Raw genomic sequence first — 23752 nt, 5'->3', positions numbered from 1 at the left:
GGTTATATGCTGAGCTATTTCTTAATGCTAAACGATGCTAACCAGCTGCTGGAAGTAGCTTCATGTTCCTGTTTCCTTCCTCATACCTCTTGTTACCTTCCATAGTCTAATAAGTAAAAGTGTGAAATTCAATAATTTACTATATTGAAAGTGGTTTGGAGTCAAAAGTCAGATTTAAAAAAAAAAAAAAAAAAGTTAAAAAAGTAATTGATATGTGGTATCTCTGAAAACATGCAACAGGCCATTAAACTCTGCCAGCTGAGTGATTTCAAAACTTTCCATCCAACAGCTAATTAGAAAATCACCAGTCAAAATCACAGTTTCTCTTTCACGACAGCTGTGATATATATTTTTTGCTCGGGCCTGCGTCAAACCGCCCAGACTCCCTTCCAGCCTTCGTACCAGGCCACTGGGCTTTCCACGTGAGTCTGATCACTTTCTAGGCCACCAGGAGGGGAGTGGATGGTGAGGCGTGGCAAAGTGACATTGAAATCCTGAGAGGGGCCAGACAGGACCGCTTGGTACGTGTATGAATGCCGTTGCAGTGGCACAGGGGGGATGTTACTGCGAGCCGACCCATATTCAAACACATACACATGTACATACATAAACATACACAGACACACATGAATTAGTCTTAAATGCATGACTTTTTTTTTGTAAGTTAAATATACACATAAATAATCAAACTTATAACTGCTAAGTCAGAAACAATACACATACAACACTCTAACTGAATTGTATGTAGGTTGATAAAAATAAACCTGTGTCACAAATAGTCAGAATCTCTACACTGCTCCCTCTTTATCTCGCTAACACACACACACACACACACACACACACACACACACACACACACACACACACACACACACACACACACACACACACACACACACACACACACACACACACACACTGCTCTCACTTATACACATAGGCACTCTCATTTTCAGAGGCCTGACCCATATTCACATGCACACGCACACACACAAACCCGCAAACTCATGCACACACGGTGTCGAAATACACCGGGAGCTATGCTGGCACCTCTAACTGGGACGCACTATAGTGGGCCCCCGGAGGGCCCTTGGTTCAGGATGCTCACAACACGCTGGACCATGCCCAAATAAACTAGCTACAACACACACACACACACTCGCCAAACTTCCATTACATTTCCCATTCTGAATTGAGCTGTATATCAAAACAGGACATTGTGAAATTAGACTGTTGAAGTCAATAAACTCAGCAAGCGACCGATGTCTGTGACATTTTGACTTGTTTACGATGAAGAATTTTTGCTTGAAAACCATAAAGCATGTACTATACAGGTTAGGAGTGGACATTTTGAACACATTTCATTTAATTCCCTGCTCGTTCTGAGATTCATTAACGCTCCAGCCCGAGCCGACAGGAATGAAGTGTGTTTCAAAAGAACAAGCCCTGGAGAGCTTGGACAGTCTCCCATAAAAGGTAAGCGTGATCATAAAGCATAGGAGCTGAATCTAAACGTATATATATTTCTAGAAGCACCTTTTTGCTCTGTACTTTTAATGTATGAGAGAGTGGGTTTTCTGTACATCTGACTCGCACAGCCAATTCAACACTAAAATTGTGGACGGAGACACACAAAGTCTTTACATAAACTATGATTTTCTACTCCCTCTGCCAGTTCTTATTCTGAACAGATGGGAGTGGGTGAAACCCAAAGTATGACTGTCTGAGAAACCTTGAGTTAAGGGAAGATGTTCATGCAAATATTGTATTTTACACAAATATACATAAGAAATAAAGTTGTGGGAAAATTGTGAGCAAGCGCCTTAAATTAGCTGTTGAAGAACAGCCATTAAAAGTTATTTTCACAGGTTTGGCCATCATTATGATGGTAATGATGACACTGCACTCCCTGAGTTAACTGCTGAGATCTGTTAATGTGTCAGCGTCATTAAAAATAAGTAAGATGCAAACAGACCATGTTATGATACATGATTGTAAAACTGTGGACTGGGGTGGGCTGTCAATCAGAAGTCATTGTTCTGTTTCCTTCAGTGGTAAAACTACAGTGTTTTCTCTGTTGGTATCCGGTGCATCTTTGAGTAATTAAAAATACAACTCATCACATAAACACAGCGGTATGCATGACAGAGCCTCTGCTCACTGAGTGCATTAAACTGTGCAGTGTCTATGAATAAAACAGGCCCGCCGTCTCACCGTCTCCGAAGAGCTGCAGGATGGCCAGGTCCACATGTCTCTTCCAGAGCGACTCCTTCTGGATGGCGATGCCATACCCCGTGGTGGCAAAGATGTAGCCGCTGCCAATGGTCACCAGCTTGCAGCCTTCGTCCCTGCCAGCCATGTAGTTCAGTACGGCTGCATCATAAATGAAAGCGTCTAGTTTGCTAATGAAAAAGAGAGAGAGGGAGAAAGAGGGAGAGAGATAGGTTACAATTAATTAGCACTTGGGAGTCAGACATCACCGCTACAACATTCCAATTAACCTGCTAAATAGCACTAAGCTGCTGATAAGTGTAATAGACTTCCACTTGGTTTGCCAAAGGCTGGAGCTGGCACACAGACTGGCGAAAAGGCACACTCGATGCAAACTGAAGAGGGGGAGTGAAAGTATTATTGGAGGTTTTCAGCTGCAATATGTTTACATGAGGACAAGAAGGAAAGACATAAACAAGGTACTTTAGCACTGACTATTTTTTAACCCTGTGTTTATTAAACAATTTACACTTTATATTACAGTATATTAAGACCATTTCACCTTCCTATATTTTCACGGTGCCGCACTCTCTCCTGCTTCCGATTCCCTTAAAAACTATAACAGCTGCTGCAGTGAAACTGAATTCAACCCCTTGAACTCAACAGAATGAAACTATGTTTAAAAAAATGATAAAAATGAACAGGTTTAAATAAAACAAACGACTGAAATAAGAGGTATTTAAGTTTCAAACTCTGATAATTAAAAATTTTGTGATTGTAACAGTCAGTTTGGTTTTACACCTGTTTTAAAATTCAACTAAATGAACCACAGTTGTGTTATTCTGTTCAGATCCTCACCCGGACTTGAGACTCTGCAGAGCCTCGTTGACGTTTCTCTGGTGGAACTTTGTCATGTAGGAGTGCATTTCTGGATAGTTGTTCCTAATGTTCCTCTCTGTGCTCCCGTTCGGAACGGTGCCGAACCGAAACGGAGGCGAGAAGTCATTGGGACTCTGAAACTAAACACAGAAGAGAGAGCAAGTGAGAGAGGCGCATGTAAAAAACGTCTGTTTTACAAATCTGAGGTACAGGCAAGAAAAAAGACGACAGGGAGATTAGAAGAGAGTCACACATGATCAAAGAAAAAGCTTTCATCGTACCTTTTTGTCTGAGAGACCAGATACCTGGTCCACATATTCCTCCTGGATCATGAAAGCAGCCAGGTTGGCAGTGTAAGAGGCCAGGAAGATGACAGCAAAGAAGGCCCACACTGACACCATGATCTTACTGGTGGTGCCTTTGGGGTTCTGCACCGGCACAGAGTTGTTGAAGACCAGACCCCACAGCAGCCAGATGGCCTTACCGATGGTGAAGGACGGACCATGAGGCTCTGAATAAAAAAAATTTAAAAAAACGGTCGTGGTTAAAGAAGACGTGACAGGTCAGGCTGTCGGGACCGAGGTTACTTTGTACATATTATAATACATTTTACAATGATAACAATGTTGTTGGACTTTAAATGCAGGTTTGGCAGAGGCACATTTTGAGTCTGGCCATGGTGCTGGTTTTGCCATACAGACCTGGCAAACCTGACTTTGGTCCACATGCATATCTTCCTCAGCAAGAACTACTTGGTGATCCCTTTTTTTTCTAGCACCTTTAATTTTTGTCCAAAATGTTGACAAAATACCTACAAAACATTTTTACATAACATCAGCATTTTAGCACAAAATTTGAGAGCGTATTAGAATATTAGCGTTAGAATTTAAAGCTGCTAGCACAGACATAGACTCTTGTCTGGTTTATATCACTTTTATCAGTGTTATACACTCAGTTCCCAGTTTATTAGGTACACCTAATTAAAACTAATGCAGTCTAGTGCAGCAATCCCTCAATAGATCCTCCCTTATTGAAGTTATTTTAATGTTTAGCTTTTGATGAAACTGTTTTAAAGAGGTGCTGATTTAACTGTATGGTCATTATGGACGCTGCAGCTTGTGATGATGTTGAACTACACTGCATTGATATAAATGGGGTGAACAAAATAATAGAAATACCAAAGAGAACAGAATTCAAAAGCACCACAAACCGCAGCCTCCAAAAGGCCCATTCAGCTGAATCAACACCTCTTTGAAACAGTTTCAACAAAAACTGAACATTATAACCCTCATGATGGGAGGGTTTATTTTCTTTAAACTGGCAACTGAGTGTACATAAATGTCACTAATGTGATTGTAATTAATACATTTTAGATTTTTATGAGTTGGTTCAGTTCATCCATGAACTAGCAGAGGACCGGTTCATTCCAGCCATTATGAAGTGATTAGCAGTTGGTTCACAATGTTTGTGTGGGTATGTGTGAGTGTGTGAAAGAGAGAGAGAGAGAGAGAGAGAGAGAGAGAGAGAGAGAGAGAGAGAGAGAGAGAGAAAGCATGTGGGTGTCTATTGTTGTTTGAGGCTTTTGTTCATGGACAAACCGCCTCTATCGTGCCAAATATCTCCTTTGTGAAGTTTGCAAGAAAGTTGGTTAAATGAATTGGGCGAAGACTTTACAAATCTGCCATCAAACCATTGATACATTATTGCGTCGAATCCTTTGAGTCCAAACTTCGATCTGCACTCTTCATGATACCAAACTCCCACAGCGCTACAAGCAGATAAAACAAGGAGGCACACAGAGGAGAACAGGGCTTTAGGGAGGACTACATCTTCTCCAGAACATGATGAAGGATGAGAGGAATGAAAAAAAGATAGCCATTGTCTATATATAGCCACTTCAGAGACGGAGTTGTGGGAAGACATTGATTTTTTTTTTTTTGAATTCTTATCTTTTTGGCTAGGGAGATCTAACGAAAAACTAGCCCCTTGCTGTCAGAGCTGACATGTGATTTTTGGGAAATATGGAAATGAATGCTAATGACTTGTGTGAAGGAAGCGGCAGTAGAGGTGTGTTGAAACCAAAGCAGTGAGACACACCTGTAAATGATGAAAAGAGAGCAGCGTGGAGGAGGAGGAGGACGAAGAGGAGGAGAGGAGAATGAAGTCATTGGGTCAGCGAGGATGGCTGGTATATATGTGGAGGCAGCCAGCAGTGTTTGTGCCTGTCTGTGTCTCTGCCGGTCTTTGTGCAAAAAGACAATTCATACGAGACGATCCACGGCGGTATTTTTACAGACAGGAAGCATTAACCTGCGAAGCCTCTGTATCTGCGCTTGCTTGTTTAGAGTGAATTATTAGTTGAAGAACTACTCTTCAAAAATTCTTAATTGCCCGACACCATTTGGATCCTCATTCACAAACTTTATCGGCGAAGATGAAAGTATTTTATGTTTCCATCCCTCTTTGACTGTCGAAATTTTGGAGGACAGACAGCACTTGGCTCGATTTGGATCCACATTTCCACCATCCGATATTTTTTCTTTCCCAAATTTATTGTACTGCTTTCATGTGCTGGCGGTAGTCTCACATCCGAGGCTTTCAAGTTGGATTCAGAAGCTTTTCAGAAAATCGGAAAACCTAGAAAAAACTTAATTTATCAATTAGGGCAAATGGTGAGAAGTAGGCTGTGAAAAGGTGATGCCAAAAGAAAGCGAAGCGATATTTCAGGTATTTGCTTTGGTTAGCTTTTGTGTTAGAGGTGTGATTTTCAGACCCACTAACAATCCTGTCTCCTACACAATATATTTATATACTTTGGCAAATGTGTTTTGAATTAAACTTGGTGGGTAGTTGGTGCATATACAAAGGATGTTTTGAGTTGACTATGTTCAGTATGGCTGCTTTGTGTTGGCAGTGATGTTTAGTTGTTATGTAGATAAATGTAATCTGGCTAGAATTACATTTCCGACACACTGAATTCAATACTGCAAATGATTTGTTTATGCATTAACTTTTTTTTTTTTTTTTTACACAATAGAAAAGTCTAACTTTTAGTTTTCCCAAAGTAACAAACATCTCTTCAAGTACATGTTGCAAAGGTATAATTTCACTGCTAAATTCAAACTAAGCTCGACCCTCCCATCTGGTGTGTCTGAGCAAAACGAGTCAGAGATGAGGGAGGTAACACGGCTAGAAGGCTAAAAGAGAAAGTGTCTGCATTTATTTGCATCTATATCCTCAAACAGTAGTACAGGTACCAGGTCGGTGTCTATGTGTGTGTGTGTGTTTTTGTGTGTGTGTGTGTGTGTGTGTGCGTTGAGCTGAGGCCTCTCACCTTTGCCGTCAGCCAGACAGCGGTTGTAGCCCACAGGGCTGAAGTACTCGAATATAAACACAGCCACTGCTGACACCAGCAACAGCATCACAAACATCATCACCCACACATCCGCACTGAAGGGCTCTGGAGGGAAGAAAGAGGGAAGAGAGGAGAGGGAGAGATGAAGGGAGACAAGGGAGAGGAGGGATTGAGGGAGGGAGTGTGGACGAACAGAGATAAGGACAAAAGAAGGGGGGGGGGGGGGGTTGTAAGGAGGACGAAGACGGGGAAGGGACGAGGGACATCAGGGAAGAGGGAGGAAGAGAGGAAAAAAGAGTGAGGGTGGCAAAGAGAAAGAGAGGAAGAGAAAATGAAGCGGGAGAGGGAGAGGGCAAGAGAGATATGCAAATGTAGCACACCAGATTGAGAAGAGGAAGGAAGAGTCAGAGAAATGGAGTAGGAGTGGGAAATATAAGAGGGCAAAGAGTCAGGGAGCGGAAGAGAGAATAAATAAACAGTTAGCCATATTATCATGTACTCCACAATACCTCCTCATGACATGAATGCATTAAAACTGGGATCTAATCTCTTTGTGTGTCCACTAAGTCACTTTTAGGTCAACTTTTAGGATGTCAGCCTGAAAATAACCTGACAAAGATCCATCTAAAACTCACAGTCTGTCAGGAGAGCTGATGAAAAGACAGTTTCATCAACCTGAAAATAATTGTTAAGGTCATTCCAAAGAATCTTTGAAACCGATCTGGTGTGTCTGAGTCACAACATGAAAAAATGAGCGAAACAGGAACAGAAACAGGAAGTTCTGCAATAAGAAAAAAGATTAATGCAAAAATGGTTGTGATGTAGCTCAACGTAGCAAACATAGATAGAAAGCATTTGAAAATGAATGAATATACAGTTTGTGAGTTGTAAATTCAAATGCGTTTGCTATTATTATAGCAGCCATTGTGGTGGACATGGATCATTTTTGTCTGGATTCCCCACTGAAACTTAACAGTTTAGGATGCAGAGCCACTTTCTCGCAAAATAATAAGAAGAACTAAACCTGCAAGCAGGTTTACCAGAGTCCAAGGACCCAACACAGCTTAGAACCAAAAGCCAGTCTCCAGCTGAGAAAAGGAGGCTGTTACTGAGTAGGCCTTAAACAGCTGGTGTAATAACTGATGTCAACATTTTTCCCAGTACTCTGTCAAAAAGATGACAATGCTACAAGACTGAGTGTCGGCATTGTTTTTATGTTTTATGATACCTTCATAGTTACAATGTTCATAAAAATGTCAAAGCATGGCCTTGAGGCTCTTCCTGCCACCCATCTCTGCCGCCTCCCTGACAGTTTTTGACAGCTGGCTACTCTGTTCCTCACCTAAGAAGGCCGAGGGTGAAACAGTGCCGTTGCTACGGGAGACCATGACGCTGATGCCCGTCTCGATGAAGGGGACGGAAAAGTCGATGACCTCCGACCTCTCCTCGTTGATGGTCAAGGAGCCGACGGCCATGTGGGCATTTTTTAACACCACCTAGGCAGGAGGTTGGAAAACAGAAAGAAAAAGACCATCCATTACCCAGTTATCATTCACACAAACCCCTCATCCACCCATCAACCAACAATCTGCTGAAGCACTGGGAGGGAATGAAGAGAGCGCACTTTAAAGGAAAAATCTGTCCTAAAACTTCAGCTTTTCCCTGAGGGGGAATGTCTTGTGTGCTGCGGCAACAAAAACAATCAAAAAACAAATTCAGTCAACATAGTTAAGAATAGCATATAGTGAAAAAAAAAAACAGTATAAAAATAGCATATCACAGGTATTAGTTCATTTGAAGGCGAATGTGCAGTCTTTCTAGTCTTCAGTCTTTGATATAAACAAAGGTGGACACCCTAAATCCTAAAGGGCAATGAGCATTTCAACACAGCTGGAAATGGCTTTTGAGATGTTCCTTTCATTTCTGGGTCCATTTTGTTGTTGGTTCTGTTCTTATTTCGCTGGTGAATGAATAAACATGAGCGAGACTCTTAGCAGAAGTGTTTTCAGCAATCTGACCTGTTAAGAGTAAATAACAGGTTTCAGTGTCAGGCCTTGTAATCTCAGGGCAATAACTTCTGTCTAGACGCATCGCTTTACGCTGATGTTCAGCAATCACACAGACAGAATCCAGTGCACTGGAAAAGAGGTCGAAATAGCAATTTGTCAACTGACCACAATGCAATTCAGCAACAAGTCTGTCCTGAGTAAAGGGGAAGAGTTGTAGAGCTACTACAGTTGTTCTTTCCTTCTCCATTAACATGTATAAAGCATGTAGCAGATACAGGCACTCTCTCTTTGAGCTGTCAAAAGGTATTTTGGGAAATGTAGGAAATGGAATCTGACATAACAGCATGATGGGACAGGTTGAGGGAAAGTGGACGCATTAAAAAAGCAGAGAAGGAATCAGGATGAGCAAAGTGAGGCAACGAAACACATGAACATGGAGACTTTGGAGACAAAGGTGGAGCACGGTGGGTACAGACAGGAGGCCAACACACTTTCCACACACGCACACACACCCACAGCGCTCAGAGTGGTCACTCGTGATGCTCACCAGGGGAGGAAAAGATGGAGGAAGACAGAAAGAGGGAGGAAGAAAGTGGGTTACCACAGTGGGTCATGGCTGCTTGAAATAGCCGTCCCATTGCCTCTCCTTCCTCTACCTGCCTCCCTCCCCTCAGTACCTCTGCACAGGTAGTATATTTAGCCCCCAAATTTTGCAGCCCTACAGCACAGGGGTAAAGTGGGACGTGACTGTCTCACTGAGTTAATAAGGCGTGTGACTCAAAGCTCCAGTCTGTGCTTCAGTGTTAGAGTGTGTGTGTGTGTGTGTGTGTGTGTGTGTGTGTGTGTGTGCATATGAGTGAGTCATAAAGGGAAAAAGACAGAGAAAGAGAAGGGAGCGAACCTTTGTTCTCCACCTGTGAAGTGGACCTTTACAGGCAGGGAGATTATTACACATCTACTCTGTAGATTATCTGCACTTTTCAAAGTGTTTGCATCTGCCTGTGAGTGTGTGTGTATGTATGTGTCTATTGTGTGTGCATTTGAAACTTTTCAATCTTGTTTGCTCTGTGAGCATGTAAGCACGGATGTGCATGTTCACTTGTGTGTGTGTGTGTGTGTGTGTCTGAATGTGCGAACGTCTCCCCGGGGAAGAGAACGAGTCCATCCAGCAGTGTACTCACTTCCTCTCTTTCTCCATTCGCTCTCTCCATCTCCCTCCTACGACTTGTTCTCTCCGTGTTATGAAAGTGACCCATGTGGGTGTTATTGAGAATGAGTGAGCGAGGATCTGCGTTTGTGTGTGTGCATGTGTCTCAGCTGGTGTGTGTGTGTGTGTGTGTGTGTGCCAGTGTCTTTATGTGATTCTGCTAGCGGGGCCAAACTCATGTAATCAAGTGTATTGCCTCTAATATTTTAGATTAGGAGCATTAGGGGCAGCACAAGTCAGTGCAGCCCATGAAATCTGACACTAGCTGCCAGAACGGAGTCAGGACAAAATGTAGACCCTCTCAAAACCACCATTGATTTTTTTTTTTTTTTTTTTTTGTGATCTTTTGTCTTTCCAAGCTGTGGCAAATTGTGTAACAGCCCTCAGTGATCTTGGTGAGTGTCCAGGAGTGTGCCGAGGCACGTCCTGGTGTGTGTGTGTGTGTGTGTGTGTGTCAGCATCAGTCCAGATCTCGGTCCATTAAGAATGTGAGATATACTGTCGTTTTGGCTGTGTTCCAGCTAGAGAGGGATACGGCCTGGTTTTGTTACAGCAGATATGGCTGAACTACGGTGAAGAGCGTGTGTGTGAGAGAGAAAGGGAGAGATAAATTGACCTTATAAGTTCGGCCTCGCTGTGCACATATGGAAACAGTCTGGATGTGTATGCCTGTCTGTGTCCATGTGTCTGCACTCATGCACATATTCTCTTATTTTCTGTGATCGTTCAGGCACAAGTGTCCCCTGTCTGCATGTGTGTCTGTGTGAGAGAGAGAGAGAGAGAGAGAGAGAGGAGAGAGAGAGAGAGAGAGAGAGAAAGAGACAAAGAGAGGGACGGAAAGGCAGATGAATGCCCTCCTCCCTCCTCATAATGACCATTCATCTGTGGAGGTGAGAAGGAGATGGCACATTACAGCGCTTTTAGTCACGGTGATAGAGTTTATTACAGGTGACCACACTTGCAGCTTAGTGCCCACTGAAGACACTGGCTGACTGGCAACATCACTTAAATGGCTTTATATAATAGATTAAATGGGTCAGTTTAATGTAAATTGAAGAGCAAAAAGTTTTAATGCAGGGGAAAAAAATGGACACATAATCACATAATCTTGAGTCTATGACTTGTGAAGGTTATTCAAACTTCAGCGTCCACACAAAGGGGGACAGAGCGTGTTCTCAACCTGTGACCTTTGGCGTACTATCGATCTGTTTGCCTTCTCCTTCATTAACAAATAGCCAAAGTCAGACAGCACAAGTGCAGCTCACTCTCACAGGTTGAAGTATGGGAACTGACAAGGACCTTACCTTGGGACCAATGTCGATTAGAGAATGTTTAAAGCCTAAAATGAAGTGTTGCAGCTGAGCGAACTGTAAACACCCCTGGGTGAGGTGCTTAGCCCCATCTGACATAAGTGTTAGGCCTGCTGGGCAAAGGGCTGACCCGGAAAGGAAAGCTCATAATTCAAGTTATGAAAACACACTTCAAAGAGGAGCTGAACCCCTTCAGGCAGCTCCTATGAAAGCTAAATATAGCACAGGTCATTGGGCCCAAAGGGTTGAGACGCAGACTCTAACTCCGTCTCCCCTTTGATCTATTCTTCACCTTCACCTACACCTCAGCAGGAATTCCAAGAGTCCTGATGTGAAAAACTCTCACCAGGTTTAATCAAACATTGGCCACAACCCAGAGCTACAGTGACTGCATGGTGATGGCAATTTACACATTATTTTGTGGGTGTGAATAAATTTAACAGTGCACTTCAGCTGTGAGACTTGTATGATATTCATTTATTTTGCTGATTGATAGTCGTGTAACAAATCTAAAAAGCAGACTCATAACAAGTGATCCTGAAACTGAACGAGTGTCTGAAATCAATATATGGGAGTCGTAATAGATAATGAATTATGCTGGCAACCACATACAAATTATGTCAAAGCAAAAATGTGAATACCTATTGAAATGCTGTATTAAATTAGAGACTTAAACACTTTGTGTCGTTCACACATCACCTACTGTGTGTGAACAAATTATTTATAAGGTTGATAGTAAATTACTACCTGAAATATCCAAATAGTAATTAAGAAGAAAAAGTCAATCTTACTTGAGAGCAATATGTACAGTATATTTAATAAACGAAGGGTCAGGACTAATGTAAAAAAAAAAAAAAGGGGGGGGGGGGGGGGGGGGGGGGGTAAAGGGTTAAAGGGGTAAATTTACGGAAGGGGGAGGGAAGGCCCAAGCTGTAGCCTCGCTCACATCACTGTTGTTGCACTGTTTATTGTACAATTTTGTTTCTTTTGAGTCTTCATTTTTTTCATTTGCTTCTTTAAAATTTTTTTCCCAAATTGTTTCTGCAGTTATTTACATTCCAATCTTAATTTCTTTTCTTTTGCACCAAGGCTGACACCGCACTAAGGGCTGTGAACTCAAACAGGAGGAAAGAAGTCCTTCTCTTTTCCTTACCTGCCTGAGATTTTGCCAAATATGCTAATGACTTTAGGCAACGCCCGCCGTCACTCTGACAGCCCAAATGTCTTTAAATCAACTTTAAAATGGCAGCAACATCAATAACAATAAGATGGTGATGCAAAGCGTGAGTTAGGTGCCATCTTTACTGGCAAGCTTTGCCAAGAAATTACAAATGAGATTGTTAAATAATTCATACATGCATGACCATAACATAAATAAGCATGAAGAGGCGTTATCTGTTGACCCGTGAAATCTGGCAGCTTTCCACTGACTGAACATTTACAGCAGTGAGTAATAAGGCTTTCAGATTTGGCCACTTTGGTGATATCTTTAAGTCAGTCTGAGCTTCAGTGCTTTTAACTGGTTTGCATCTGGGACACACATCTCACATAGTTACTGACAGAGTGACCCGCAAAAATATAAGCAAGAGACACATGAAGACAAATACACACAGACACGCGTTATCTCCTCACCTCCCCCACCATCCCATTCCAGGTTCCATTGATCTTCTTGCCATGTTTTCCATTAGTGACCAGGTAAAGGTCGTAGGTGAACTTGACAGACTTGGCAATCTTCTTCAAGATGTCGATACAGAAACCCTTACAACAACGCTTGATGTAGATCCCCGACTCCTTTGTCTGATTACTGCACAGAGAGAGATACATAGATGGATAGATAATTATTTAACCCCATACGTACTTCTGTCTGAACTGTTAATTTTTCCTTTTCATTTCTACTTTGATCAGTTCTACAGTAGGTAAATCTGTGACAGAAAAAAAAACTATCTGTCAATATGTACTGTTGAATTCCCAAAAATTTACTCAACAGAAATTAGGGTTTTGTCTTGTCATGAATTCTTATTCTGGTTTCTTGGGTATTTCAGCCCAGATTCTGGCACTGATTTGATCTATCTGAGCTTTTGAGTCTCACACTGTCTTGATCTGTTTCCGGCAGGGTACAGTGTTCCTCATGCAGGTCCCGCTAAGCGGATCCACGTCTTCCACAATGACGAACGGAGCCTCCTCCAATGTCACGATGGACAGGTGGTCATCCTCCCTGGTTGCTGCCCCCCCATACAGTTCATAGCGAGGCCACACATGGTACTTCATGGACAGCGAACCATTCTCCCATTTACCCACCTGAAGAGAGACACAGCAAACAGGCAAATCATACACAGTTAAAATTTTTATTCCTCTGTGTTTTTTTTTTTTTTTTTTCTGAAACTGGATCATGTTTTTGTTTTGTTTTTTACCACTGGGTTAAATGCAGTCATGGAGACTAACAGTCTTACATCTGAATTCTTCTGTGAGTCAGTCTCTGTACGTAGCTCATCAGCTCAATGATAATAAATGTAACAGTAAAGTAAACACATGAAATGAATCACTGGGCAAAAATCCAATTCACCAATGAATTCACATCAAATTCCACACTGAAATAACTGCAAACACTTGCCAATGTTCACTAGACCAAAAAGCAAAGCAGAGTTTGTGTGTTTGCTATGAGAAAAGCTCTCTTTCTAATGGGGTTGCTGTGCTTCATTTTCTAATTGTGATTAGTCCATCTGCTGATAAAACAACAATGAGGCAACAGAGGAACAGGATTTGTCGCAAGGTGCTTTAAAATAAATCAATAAATTTTACAACAAAAACTTGCTAAAGGGGTCTGACAAGTCAGTAAATCAAATGACAAAGGTGCTAAGTTGGCAACACTGCCTGTACACACCCCCCGAAATTTTTCACGCCAATCCTTTTGAAAGAGCAACGACCAATGAGGACAGTCTGACACTCGATCAGCCGACCAATGGTGTAACTTCATCACTCAGTCAGTTTGTTTGTCTGTCAGCAATCAGCAACAAACATTTGTGTTTATAGGGCTGGCACCACTGCTGCTAAAAAACAAGCTCAAAACGTAACTGAAAAAGAGCAGAGAGGGGAGAGGAGGGGAGAGGAGGGGAGAGGAGAGGAGGGAAGGGGAGAGGACTGGGACCCAGTGTAGAGAATGAGAGCAAGGTTAACATGAAGGACGAGACTGAAACGGGGAAAAGAGCAGAATTCAGATCAGGAGGACAGGGTGGGGAGAGAAACAGCGAGACAGAGAAGTGGATGGAGAGATGAAATGAAGAAAAGAGAGAGATATGAGAATCAGCTCCATTTGCAGAGGGAAAGGGACAGAGTCTCTCCGTGTGACAGAGAGAGAGACGGCCGGAGATGGAGCTCATTCAGATGCAAAATGATGGCTCTTCAGTAGAGGAGTGTTCAGCTGTACGTCTGGAGGGCCCTCCGGCCCTTGTGGCTACTCCACGGAATAAGCGTCATCAATTAGTCAATTTCCCCCAGATGCTGGTCAGATGAAACCATACCTGGAGACTGTGGCTGTGCCCTTTCCTCTACAAGTGCCCAGTCGGACACTTTCATCGAGGGAAAGATGTGGGTGGAAATGGATATGGATCATCAGCTAATTGGACACACTATAATGGGAGATAGCAGAGGACAGGGAGCTGTGGCACGAGTGTGTAAAGTCGGGTTTGCGTACTTGTTAAATATGTAAATGTGAGCGCACGCACACACACATACACATACACACACACACACAGACGCATGAACACGCACAAACACACACACACTCCAGGGAACACAAACTTGGCAAAGCTGCCTGAAGTGGACAAGCTGAGCCTGTGTATCCCTCGGGCACAATGCAGCCTTCTTCTATCGGCACAAAAAGAGTGAGTAAGTGATGGAGTCAGACAGGGAGTGGAGGGAGAAAGAGAGAGAGAGAGAAAGGGGGGAGGGAGGTGGAGAGAAAGGGGTTAAAATCTGCCTGGAGGGGAGTAAACGGGACTGGACACTACAGAGTCTTCACACTACTTCAAAGGTGCAGTGGAAGGATGGTTGTAGGAGCTGGAACTCATTAGGGTCCCAGAAAAGTGGTTCAGCTAGAAGTCAAGCTAAGAATTAAACATGAGTGAGGGCGCAAGAGGAGAAGGAGGAGGAGGAAGAGGAGGAGGAATAGAGAGAAGGGGTGGTGCAGGCAGCAAGGGGAGAAAGAGAGAGAGGGGAGACGGGAGGGGAGCGATTCACCTTGTTCTCTGATCAGAGGACAGAATATAGATTAGAGAGGCAGAAGAAAGAGAGAAATACTGAGAATAAAGAATAGGGAGAGTCAAAGGAGTCAGACTGCAGGACATCGATACAATGAAGAGGGAGCATCGGGAAACACAGATGCACCCTGGTGACTTTGCAGGTGGCGAGGTGCGTCAGGTTCATTTAAAGCTGCTGGTTCAGAGAGTGACTCAGGACTGTCGTCAGCACTACCGCCTTCTCTGCCATCCATACTGGCAGAATTTTCATCTGTCTCCGTCTTTAAAACAGAACTTTTAAACCTCCATTTATTTGCAGAAAGCTGACTGAGTACACATAAAGTTTGGTTTTCATTCATGTAGTTATATACATTCAAATGCCCAGTACTGCTGCAGTCATTTACAGCTGAACTTTGAGTTTAAGTGTACAGTTTCTGTGTTTAAACCATGTGTACACATTCAATGCAAATAATTTCTTTCAGCAATTTCTTTTTGCGCATTAGAAGAAATGTGTGTACATTGGGAGGTTAACTGATTCCTAAATTCAACTTTATTGTTGACCACGCAAACATTACTCTAACATGTGTTAGAGCCCTGTAAAACAAAGTAACAGCAGTAACACACATCTGATGAGACATGTCCATAAGTCATTTGTACAGGTTCTTGTTTGTTACTTTAGACACTGCATTAAGGACCTTCAAAGGGACCGTGTTTTGCATTCTGGGAGTGAGCCATGTACCTGTGCAAACAGATGGACGTTGAATAGATAAGATTTGTTCTTGGTGTTTGCGTGAAGGTGAGAACTTATTCGATGAATGATTTGATAAATGAGACCCCTGAAGTGGCTCATCATGGTTCAGCTGCCATCTAAACCTGACGTCCTGAGACAGTAACTTTTCAGAGTCTCATTGAGCAACAAATTCTCTGTTTACTTAATCACCTCTTGTCAATACTACGGCCTATATGCTGTTTCATAAAAGTCAAACCCAAACACAACGTGCATAATGTGCATATTTTTTAATTTTCCTCACAGAAAATTAGATCTTACAAAACATCCCCTCTTGCTGTTGCCTTATAGGCAGTCAGATTAAGACGAACATGTAAATGTACACAGTATGACATGGCCACTGGTGATATCTTTCCTTTTTGTTTGGTTAGAACAAAAGCCCTTTGCTATTTTTTTGGCAGACAAAAACCTCCAAAGTGAAGGTTAATATGAATTAACATGAAAATAGTTTAGCAACATTTTTAAATGAACAGCTGTGGACTCCTGCAGCAATCTTTGTACATCACCACTCTGGAGTCTGTGCTGCAGTGTGTTGCTCAAAGGCACCTTTGCCTAGTTGATAATATCTAATCAGAGTAGCACCTATAAAGATTAAGGCTTAAAATGCTTCAAAAGTGGAAATCAGTTGATAAGAGATGATAGAAAGACACAGACAGATACTCGTGGACCAATCAGGTACTGCACTTACAGAGCACAGCTAACTCTATGGTAAAACCCTGTCATTCATTATTTATCACTTACACACATTATTTAACTCATAACACCAGAGGACAACTGGGTTTTGTTTAGAACGTAAAGGCCATGCATGACACACACACACACACACATTGACGTTCTCTCTAATATCTCTCTCACCCTGTCCCACTGTCTCTCCTTGTTGAGCAGAATGATGACCAGCTTGGGGTGCATCTGGTATCCGTCCTCGCTGAACGACAGATTACGTCCCTCAAACGTCACATTCATCAGGTACCTGCAGTTTGAAACATTGAAGAGAAAGACAGAGAAAGAGACTCGCTGAGGCATGTATCGCTTACTGAAAAGTACATTCGGCAGTGGCAGCTCACAAATTTGCTCTATATATCTGTATCAGTTTTTATTCAGTGGCTCGACTCCCCAAACGTTAAAGTTTCATTGCGCTTCAGTTTATTGTTTAAGCACAAACACACTGACATTACACAAATTCACACAAATTCATCAACCCCCAGGAAATACCTATCAGCTAATGTCTAACCAGCTTTGTCATTAATAGGCAAATGTATTGTACATTGGTCATCAGTAGCAGAGCAGAACAGCAGGAGATGATTATAAGACAAGAATGAGGAAAATTAATCTCAGCAAATGATTTTTCATCCCATATGTGGAATGTTACGGGTTCAATGTGTACATCCTCACTGTTGTGACTGCAGTGACACAAAGCCTGGAAATGGGGAAACATAGAGATTAACTCTGTCCACCTGTAACAAAATCCACCTACCAGCACCTTCAAAGCTCACAAATTAACACATTATAGTTCATTTGTATAATTCATACAAAAATTTAAGTATAAAAGCGCTAATTCACCTTTTTAAGGAGAAGTTATATGCTGGACTTTTTCTCAACTGGGAGCCTTTGCCAGCCAACCGGCACAGATCCTAGTTACCAGTTCTGACCAAGAAATAGTTCATACCCAAATGTAAAACAGCCAACTGTAGATATGCTTTCACACTTCCTGTCTCACTGCCTGGATGGGAATATAAGTGCAACTGGCAAGCAAGTTATCAAGGAAGTGATAAAAAAACACAATGACTTAAAGGTGGCATTTTGAAGTTGTTTTTTATTGGAACTGAAAAAGATTTTTCCTGAATTTTTCAAAATGACATTAACTTAAAAAATGATTTAGTTATGTACAAAAAATGTAAATTAATTTGGCTGCTGGCACAAGTTTTACACTACACTGTAATTATGACTCAGGTAGCATGAAGGAGCAGAACAAACGATGAGGCCGGACACATGGATGACAAGTTGAAAAACAGCTGAAACTGTTGAAATGCTGGTTACATCATCTAAAAGATAAACTGACCAATTTTTGTACTAAGTCTGGCTGTGTCCCACTGACGAACAACAAAGGAGGCACAAAAATGAGCAATGCAGTTTGTATCTGCATCAAATGTAACAAAAAGAACTACACAATACAACAGCAGCAGCTTGTCAGATCACTGCGTGTTGGTGTGCGTGTGCTTATCTGTGTTGTGTCTGCCTCTGTGTGTCTACTTCAGTTGGTGTGTTAGTGTGGCGGAGAAGGAAAACCGAGAGAAAGCAGCATTGTTTCTGTCAGGTGAAATCATTTCACCTCCCTTCAACGAAACACAACACACACACACACATGCGCGCGCGCACACACACACTCAACACTGTTTTCTCTTGCAGTGATTATGGTGAATGTGCGTGGGAGTGTGTGTGCGTGTATATGAGAACAGGAATGTTTATGTCAGGTGAACTTAGATCACTTCACTGTCATCCCACACACACACATATACACTCACACACTCACACAGCACCTCTTAACTCTTTCACTCCCTCACGCTTCTTTACTCTCTCTCCATCTCTCTCGCTCTCTCTCTCTGTGACTGTTTCCATGGAAACACTCTGCCTCAAAACCGCGCACACCATATATATGTAGATGAATAAATAAGTGACAAGAGAAGCTGTGTGTGTGTATGTGTAAGCACTGGCTTGGCATTGATGGGTCTGTTAACACTGGACTGGGTCATGCATCAGGACACATGATGAGACCAGCAAAACCTGTTTGTCTTGAGCCGTCGTTTTCCTCAGGAAAGAGAGAGAGAGCGATGAAGCTCAACCTCTCTGCTGCCGCTCATATGGTTTCACCTTTAATCCTGTCAGACCTTTGGAACAGATCACAGCTGATCAGGAAGCTTACACCTGATGAAAGCCTCTCAGAAATGTAACAGTCTAATTTAAGAGACGTTTTCCTTTGTTTCTATGTATCTGTCTATCTACTGATCTCGGCAAGTCCTATGTACAGAGCAGAGTGACTTATGTAATGACCCAGCAATTACTCTAATGCCAGCTTCCTTATTGTATTTCCTGTATTAAATATTGATATTTTCAATGGGCTGCGATGAGCAGAATCATCCAGCATCATACCGTCCCATGCAGCCCCATGTGTCCGGCTAACAGCCCCATCCTGTAGAGCCCTGGCACTGTTACAAAGTGCACAGAATCTGCTGCATAAATCATAAGCCATTTACAAAATGACTTGACGCTGTGCCCCCTTTAATCTTTACCGTGCAAGCTATTGTTACATGCTACAGTGTGTGTCTACGTGTGTGTGTGTTTGTGTGCATCCTACACACGTTGACAGCAGTAACAGAGCGAAACACAAGCATATGTGTGTTACCATGGCACCCACAATCACTGTGACTTCCAAGCCAATCTGTTGCGTTACTATGGTAACGGTAATCTCGCTGAGGGTGGGAGGGAAAGAGGCATGGAGAGAGAGAAAGAGACTGAGAGGTGGGATTCAAAGAGGAAGAGGGAGGGGATGGGACATATTACTACTAGACTGCAAAGCGCTCTTCCCTCTACTCTCATCACGCTGGGACGACTGTGGTTACAGGAAGATGCTTCTCCATGTCTCTTCTCCGTTCTGTCACCTCCGCTGAACTTCCTGTCTCACCACCAACAAAAGTGGACATGGATGTGTAACACACAGTTAAGCAGGGATGCTTTACCCAGTATTCACACACACACACACACACACACATATGTAATGTATATCCACATCACAGATGTACATGCTGTGTATCTACATCTGGAAGCTCCCCACTCAGTCCTCTTATGGGCCACAGAGCAGCTCCTCTGGGATGGCTGGGTGTTGAGCATCTTGCTTAAGGCTGGATGACAGACAGTCACCTTCACTGCCTCCCTCGCCATTTCAGAAACACAAATAAACATGTGAACACAAACCTTTATCTAACCCCCCCTCCCTGTATTTTCTAAAGCTACTATATGTGCCATGATATGGCATTACATAACATGCATGATAGGAATGCTACGCATATACTGCATGTAAATAGCATGATAAGACAGAGGCACACATCCACCCACCTACTAAACCCCTTGTTTTGATATCCTGTTGCACCCGTCAGTTTCCAGCTCAAACTAGAGGACAGTATCTCAGCTGTACTGTACAGCAGGTGAATTAAAATTCAAACAGCAGCAGCAGCTGTCTCCACCTGCCGAACTAAAGCGGGTGACACTGACTGGACGCCGACAGGCAGCTCTCCAGTCATATCTACTGTAACACTTCATTCACCGCCGTGTATTTGTGCATTTCAGTGAATCTATTCCTCTAGTTTTATTCAAGGAAGATTCTGTGTTGTGCTATTGTAAATTAGCACAACACAGTACCAGACATACACAAACACACACACAGATACATACATACACACGCACGCACAGACACACACAGAAAAACACTTGCCATGCTATCTCCACGACCTGACACAGATACATTTTAGCGCATGTTCTGGTGTGAATAATGGAGGAGTTGTGTGAAATATTGATAAGTCATTTTTAATAAATTAACCCTGACATGAATTAGTCATGAATTACACTCCTTAGCAATTACTGTGGAGCAATGTACTTATTGGATTTGTAGAGGAGGAATCTATATGGAGAATGATAGCATGCCCCATATGGCACTGTGTGGTCGAGGCACACAGACGTACTGCAGCTTTGATGCATGCATACTTGGGGTATATAGCGTGAACGTGTGTGTGTGTGTGGGGGGGGGGGGGTGGATTTGTTGTGCATGCATGTGTTTGCACATGTATGCATCTAGTGGTGTCCATGTGTGTGTATTCAGACTTGGGAACAGAATGTGTAAACAGTGGAATAAATTGTGCTAATGGGAAGAAAGTGGAGAAGTGACAGGATAGGATCAGAGGTACAGAAAGGAGGGGAGGCAGCAAATGACACTAGATATGTGGTTTTTATTTTTGATTTACTTTTGACAAATGATAGACAGCACTGAATTAAAATAATTATCATGAAATGAATTTAAAACGCTAGCCCTTGAACACATTGGATTATCTACATTTCAGAGACAACAGATAAAACTCTTGAGGCGATTTGAGCATTTTGGAATAAAACTTCAAAAGCCTTAAAAATAAACTTACCTAATAAGAATTTAAAAAAAATTAATCACCTACAGAAGAAAGAATTAAGGGAATAAAGAACAGAGTAAAAACCAAAAAAAGAAAAGAGAAAATAATAGAATATAAAATAATAGTAATAAGTACAGCTGCAAGCAGTGATAAGTAGGGTCCAAGAATACTGTTGGACATATGCATTATACGACAAGAGTCAGTATGTGTGTGTGAACACAGATACAGACACATGAGACACATGCCATGTCATTGTATCACTAGATGGACAATGGACAATAAAGATTAGTATTTTAGTACTAAGTTCTACAGTAAAGTACTGCATTAGAGTCAGTGAGAGTGAATAACCTAATGACCTGCAAAACATTATGAATTACTGTGCTGGTGATCAGTGGGTGAATTATTCTCACAGCCTCTTTTGCCTCTAACACCCAATTGACAGCAATTTGAGCTGATGACAATAATAATAATAATAATAATAATAATAATAATAATAATAATAATAATAATAATAATAATAATAATAATAATAAACATCATATTGGAACGGTAATAATCCTTACAATTCCAAGAGGGCTAGGATTAGGGTTAAGGCTACCTGCGGTGCTCGGATCACAGAAGAGAAACACAAGAAGTAGTGAACTGAATAAACCAGGCAGAACAAAAGAGATTTGGTGGCAGAGACAGATGAAAGATTTAGGAGGAGAAAGAGAGACAGCAATAAAAAATGGAGAGAAGGAAGTGGGAAGAAACAGGAGAGACAGAGCAGGAGCATCCTGACCTAGTTTCAATCAAGCCCCATCACAAACAGGTACCTTCTTAACGCCTCCCACTGGCCTGCCCCATAAACACACACTCAAATGGCCTTTATATACTCTGAAATAGCTAGAGGCACACACACAGACACACACACACACAGGTGGACACCCTGTCCATCGAGCTGGCACACACTCATCTCTCAGCTCAACAGGGTCAAAAATGCTGCTTCAGAGTGTTGTGCACGCACACAGCAGAACGCACAAACACACACAAACGCATACACGCTACTGAAAGCCTCACTGAGGCAACAGAAGTTCAAAAATGTCCACAGAGCTTAAAAGGACTTGACACCTTTCCAACTCCAAGCTCATTTGGAACCTGTCCACGCCTGGCAAGGTCAGGGCCACTGTTGTCAAACTCATGATTCTCACACTGCTGTGTATTGCTCACCAGTGGTCTCTCTTTCTCTCTCTCTCTCTCTCACCGCTCTGTCTCTCGCTCTCTGTGCTTTGCTCTCTTCCTCCTCTTTCTGCTATCTTCACTTGTCAGGCTCATACTGTAGCATTAGCTGGAATGTCACAGTGCTGGCTACAGTGGACTTAATTTACTTAGTGGAGTGACATGTCCTTCTCTTGTGGTATTCTGTGAAGCGCTAAGGGCTGGACAAGGAAATGCTCAGCAGAGAGGGATCAGCATAATGTATGGCTTATAAAGTCAAGTAAGATGGCCGTGACCATACAGCAATTCTTCATCATTCAACAGCAGACTGAAATATAAACTAGATATAATTTCCACATTTCCACGTATTCCCGTGCTGAATTAACTGCTTTGTGATCCACAAGTGAAAAAGACAAAAAAAAACAAAAAACATGTGATGTCTGATCAAAACAACAAAGCGATGTGTGATCATCTCCAAAAGTCCCAATCCCTGCCAGAATTAAGCATCAGACTGGGGACACACAGCTGTCCCACAAATTTTACTTTGTTCGGTGAGATTTAGCACACATGCATTTGCTGTGTAACATGCGGCATTTTGCTGGGCTGTAAAATGAATGACTCTCCTTTCCATCCTTCCTTCCTTCACCATTATCGGCGCTGCTTTCCAGCATCAAGTTTTCAAGTTGCCAGGGTGTAAGTGAAAAAACTGTTCAGCAGCCAAACTGATCTGAAAGATTTTCTGATCTAATTGGAAAAAAAAAACAAAAACATCCACATATTCAGTTATCACGGGCAGAGCAGTTGAAGTAGTTAGAAATAGCTCAAAGTATTAACAGCTGAAACAGATAACTAAAGGTGATGGATGAATTATTAAAATCACTAAAAGCAATGGATAAATGGTGGGAATGTCCAGCTCTTGCCGCTCTGAGTGGTAGTGAGATGAATGAAAACTGAAAGTTTACAATTATCTGAAGAAATGTTAAAACTCTTACTTCCTCTTGTATGAGATTAGTTAAATAATATCCAGTGTAAAATCAGTTCAGCTGAACATATTTGGAACCAGTCCGGTGGAGTCAGTGATGGGGCTTCTGGGGCTACATCTCTCTCTCAAAAAAAAAAAAAAAGGGCTGGGAATCAATGTTCTACACCAATCCCTATAGTTTTCAGATTAGTCTCACATCCAGTTTCTAGACTAATATCTTGCAGCAGAAACTGAGCTTTAGAGATTGAGGCTTTGTTTTCGAGCCTTGCACAGCTATTAAATGCCATTCTCAACGGCTGAGAATTAATTGTGACTCCACCTGATTTATTAATGAGTCAATTGAAAATCTACAAATGTTTTTTTTTTTAATTCTTTGGAGAGAGACAATGTATACATATAAATGGTTCTC

At 42.1% G+C, this 23752-nt stretch overlaps 1 protein-coding gene across 1 annotated transcript in view; it reads right to left on the bottom strand.

The window, feature by feature from the left end:
- Positions 1–23752, bottom strand: part of LOC121198483 (glutamate receptor ionotropic, NMDA 2B) — a 76962-nt gene that overhangs the window by 8402 nt on the left and 44808 nt on the right. Inside the window, exons 5-12 of the mRNA XM_041062666.1 lie at positions 16849–16963; positions 13061–13269; positions 12604–12775; positions 7788–7941; positions 6425–6550; positions 3372–3601; positions 3070–3230; positions 2215–2402 (exon numbers count right to left, since the gene is read on the bottom strand). Coding sequence (XP_040918600.1) covers positions 2215–2402; positions 3070–3230; positions 3372–3601; positions 6425–6550; positions 7788–7941; positions 12604–12775; positions 13061–13269; positions 16849–16963 — 1355 coding nt within the window. The remainder of the gene's footprint in view (positions 1–2214; positions 2403–3069; positions 3231–3371; positions 3602–6424; positions 6551–7787; positions 7942–12603; positions 12776–13060; positions 13270–16848; positions 16964–23752) is intronic.

Source organism: Toxotes jaculatrix, chromosome 18 (genome assembly GCF_017976425.1).
Source record: "Toxotes jaculatrix isolate fToxJac2 chromosome 18, fToxJac2.pri, whole genome shotgun sequence".
NCBI lineage: Eukaryota > Metazoa > Chordata > Actinopteri > Toxotidae > Toxotes > Toxotes jaculatrix.
The sequence above is the reverse complement of the archived record's forward strand: the minus strand, read 5'-3'. Positions and strand labels throughout refer to the sequence as shown.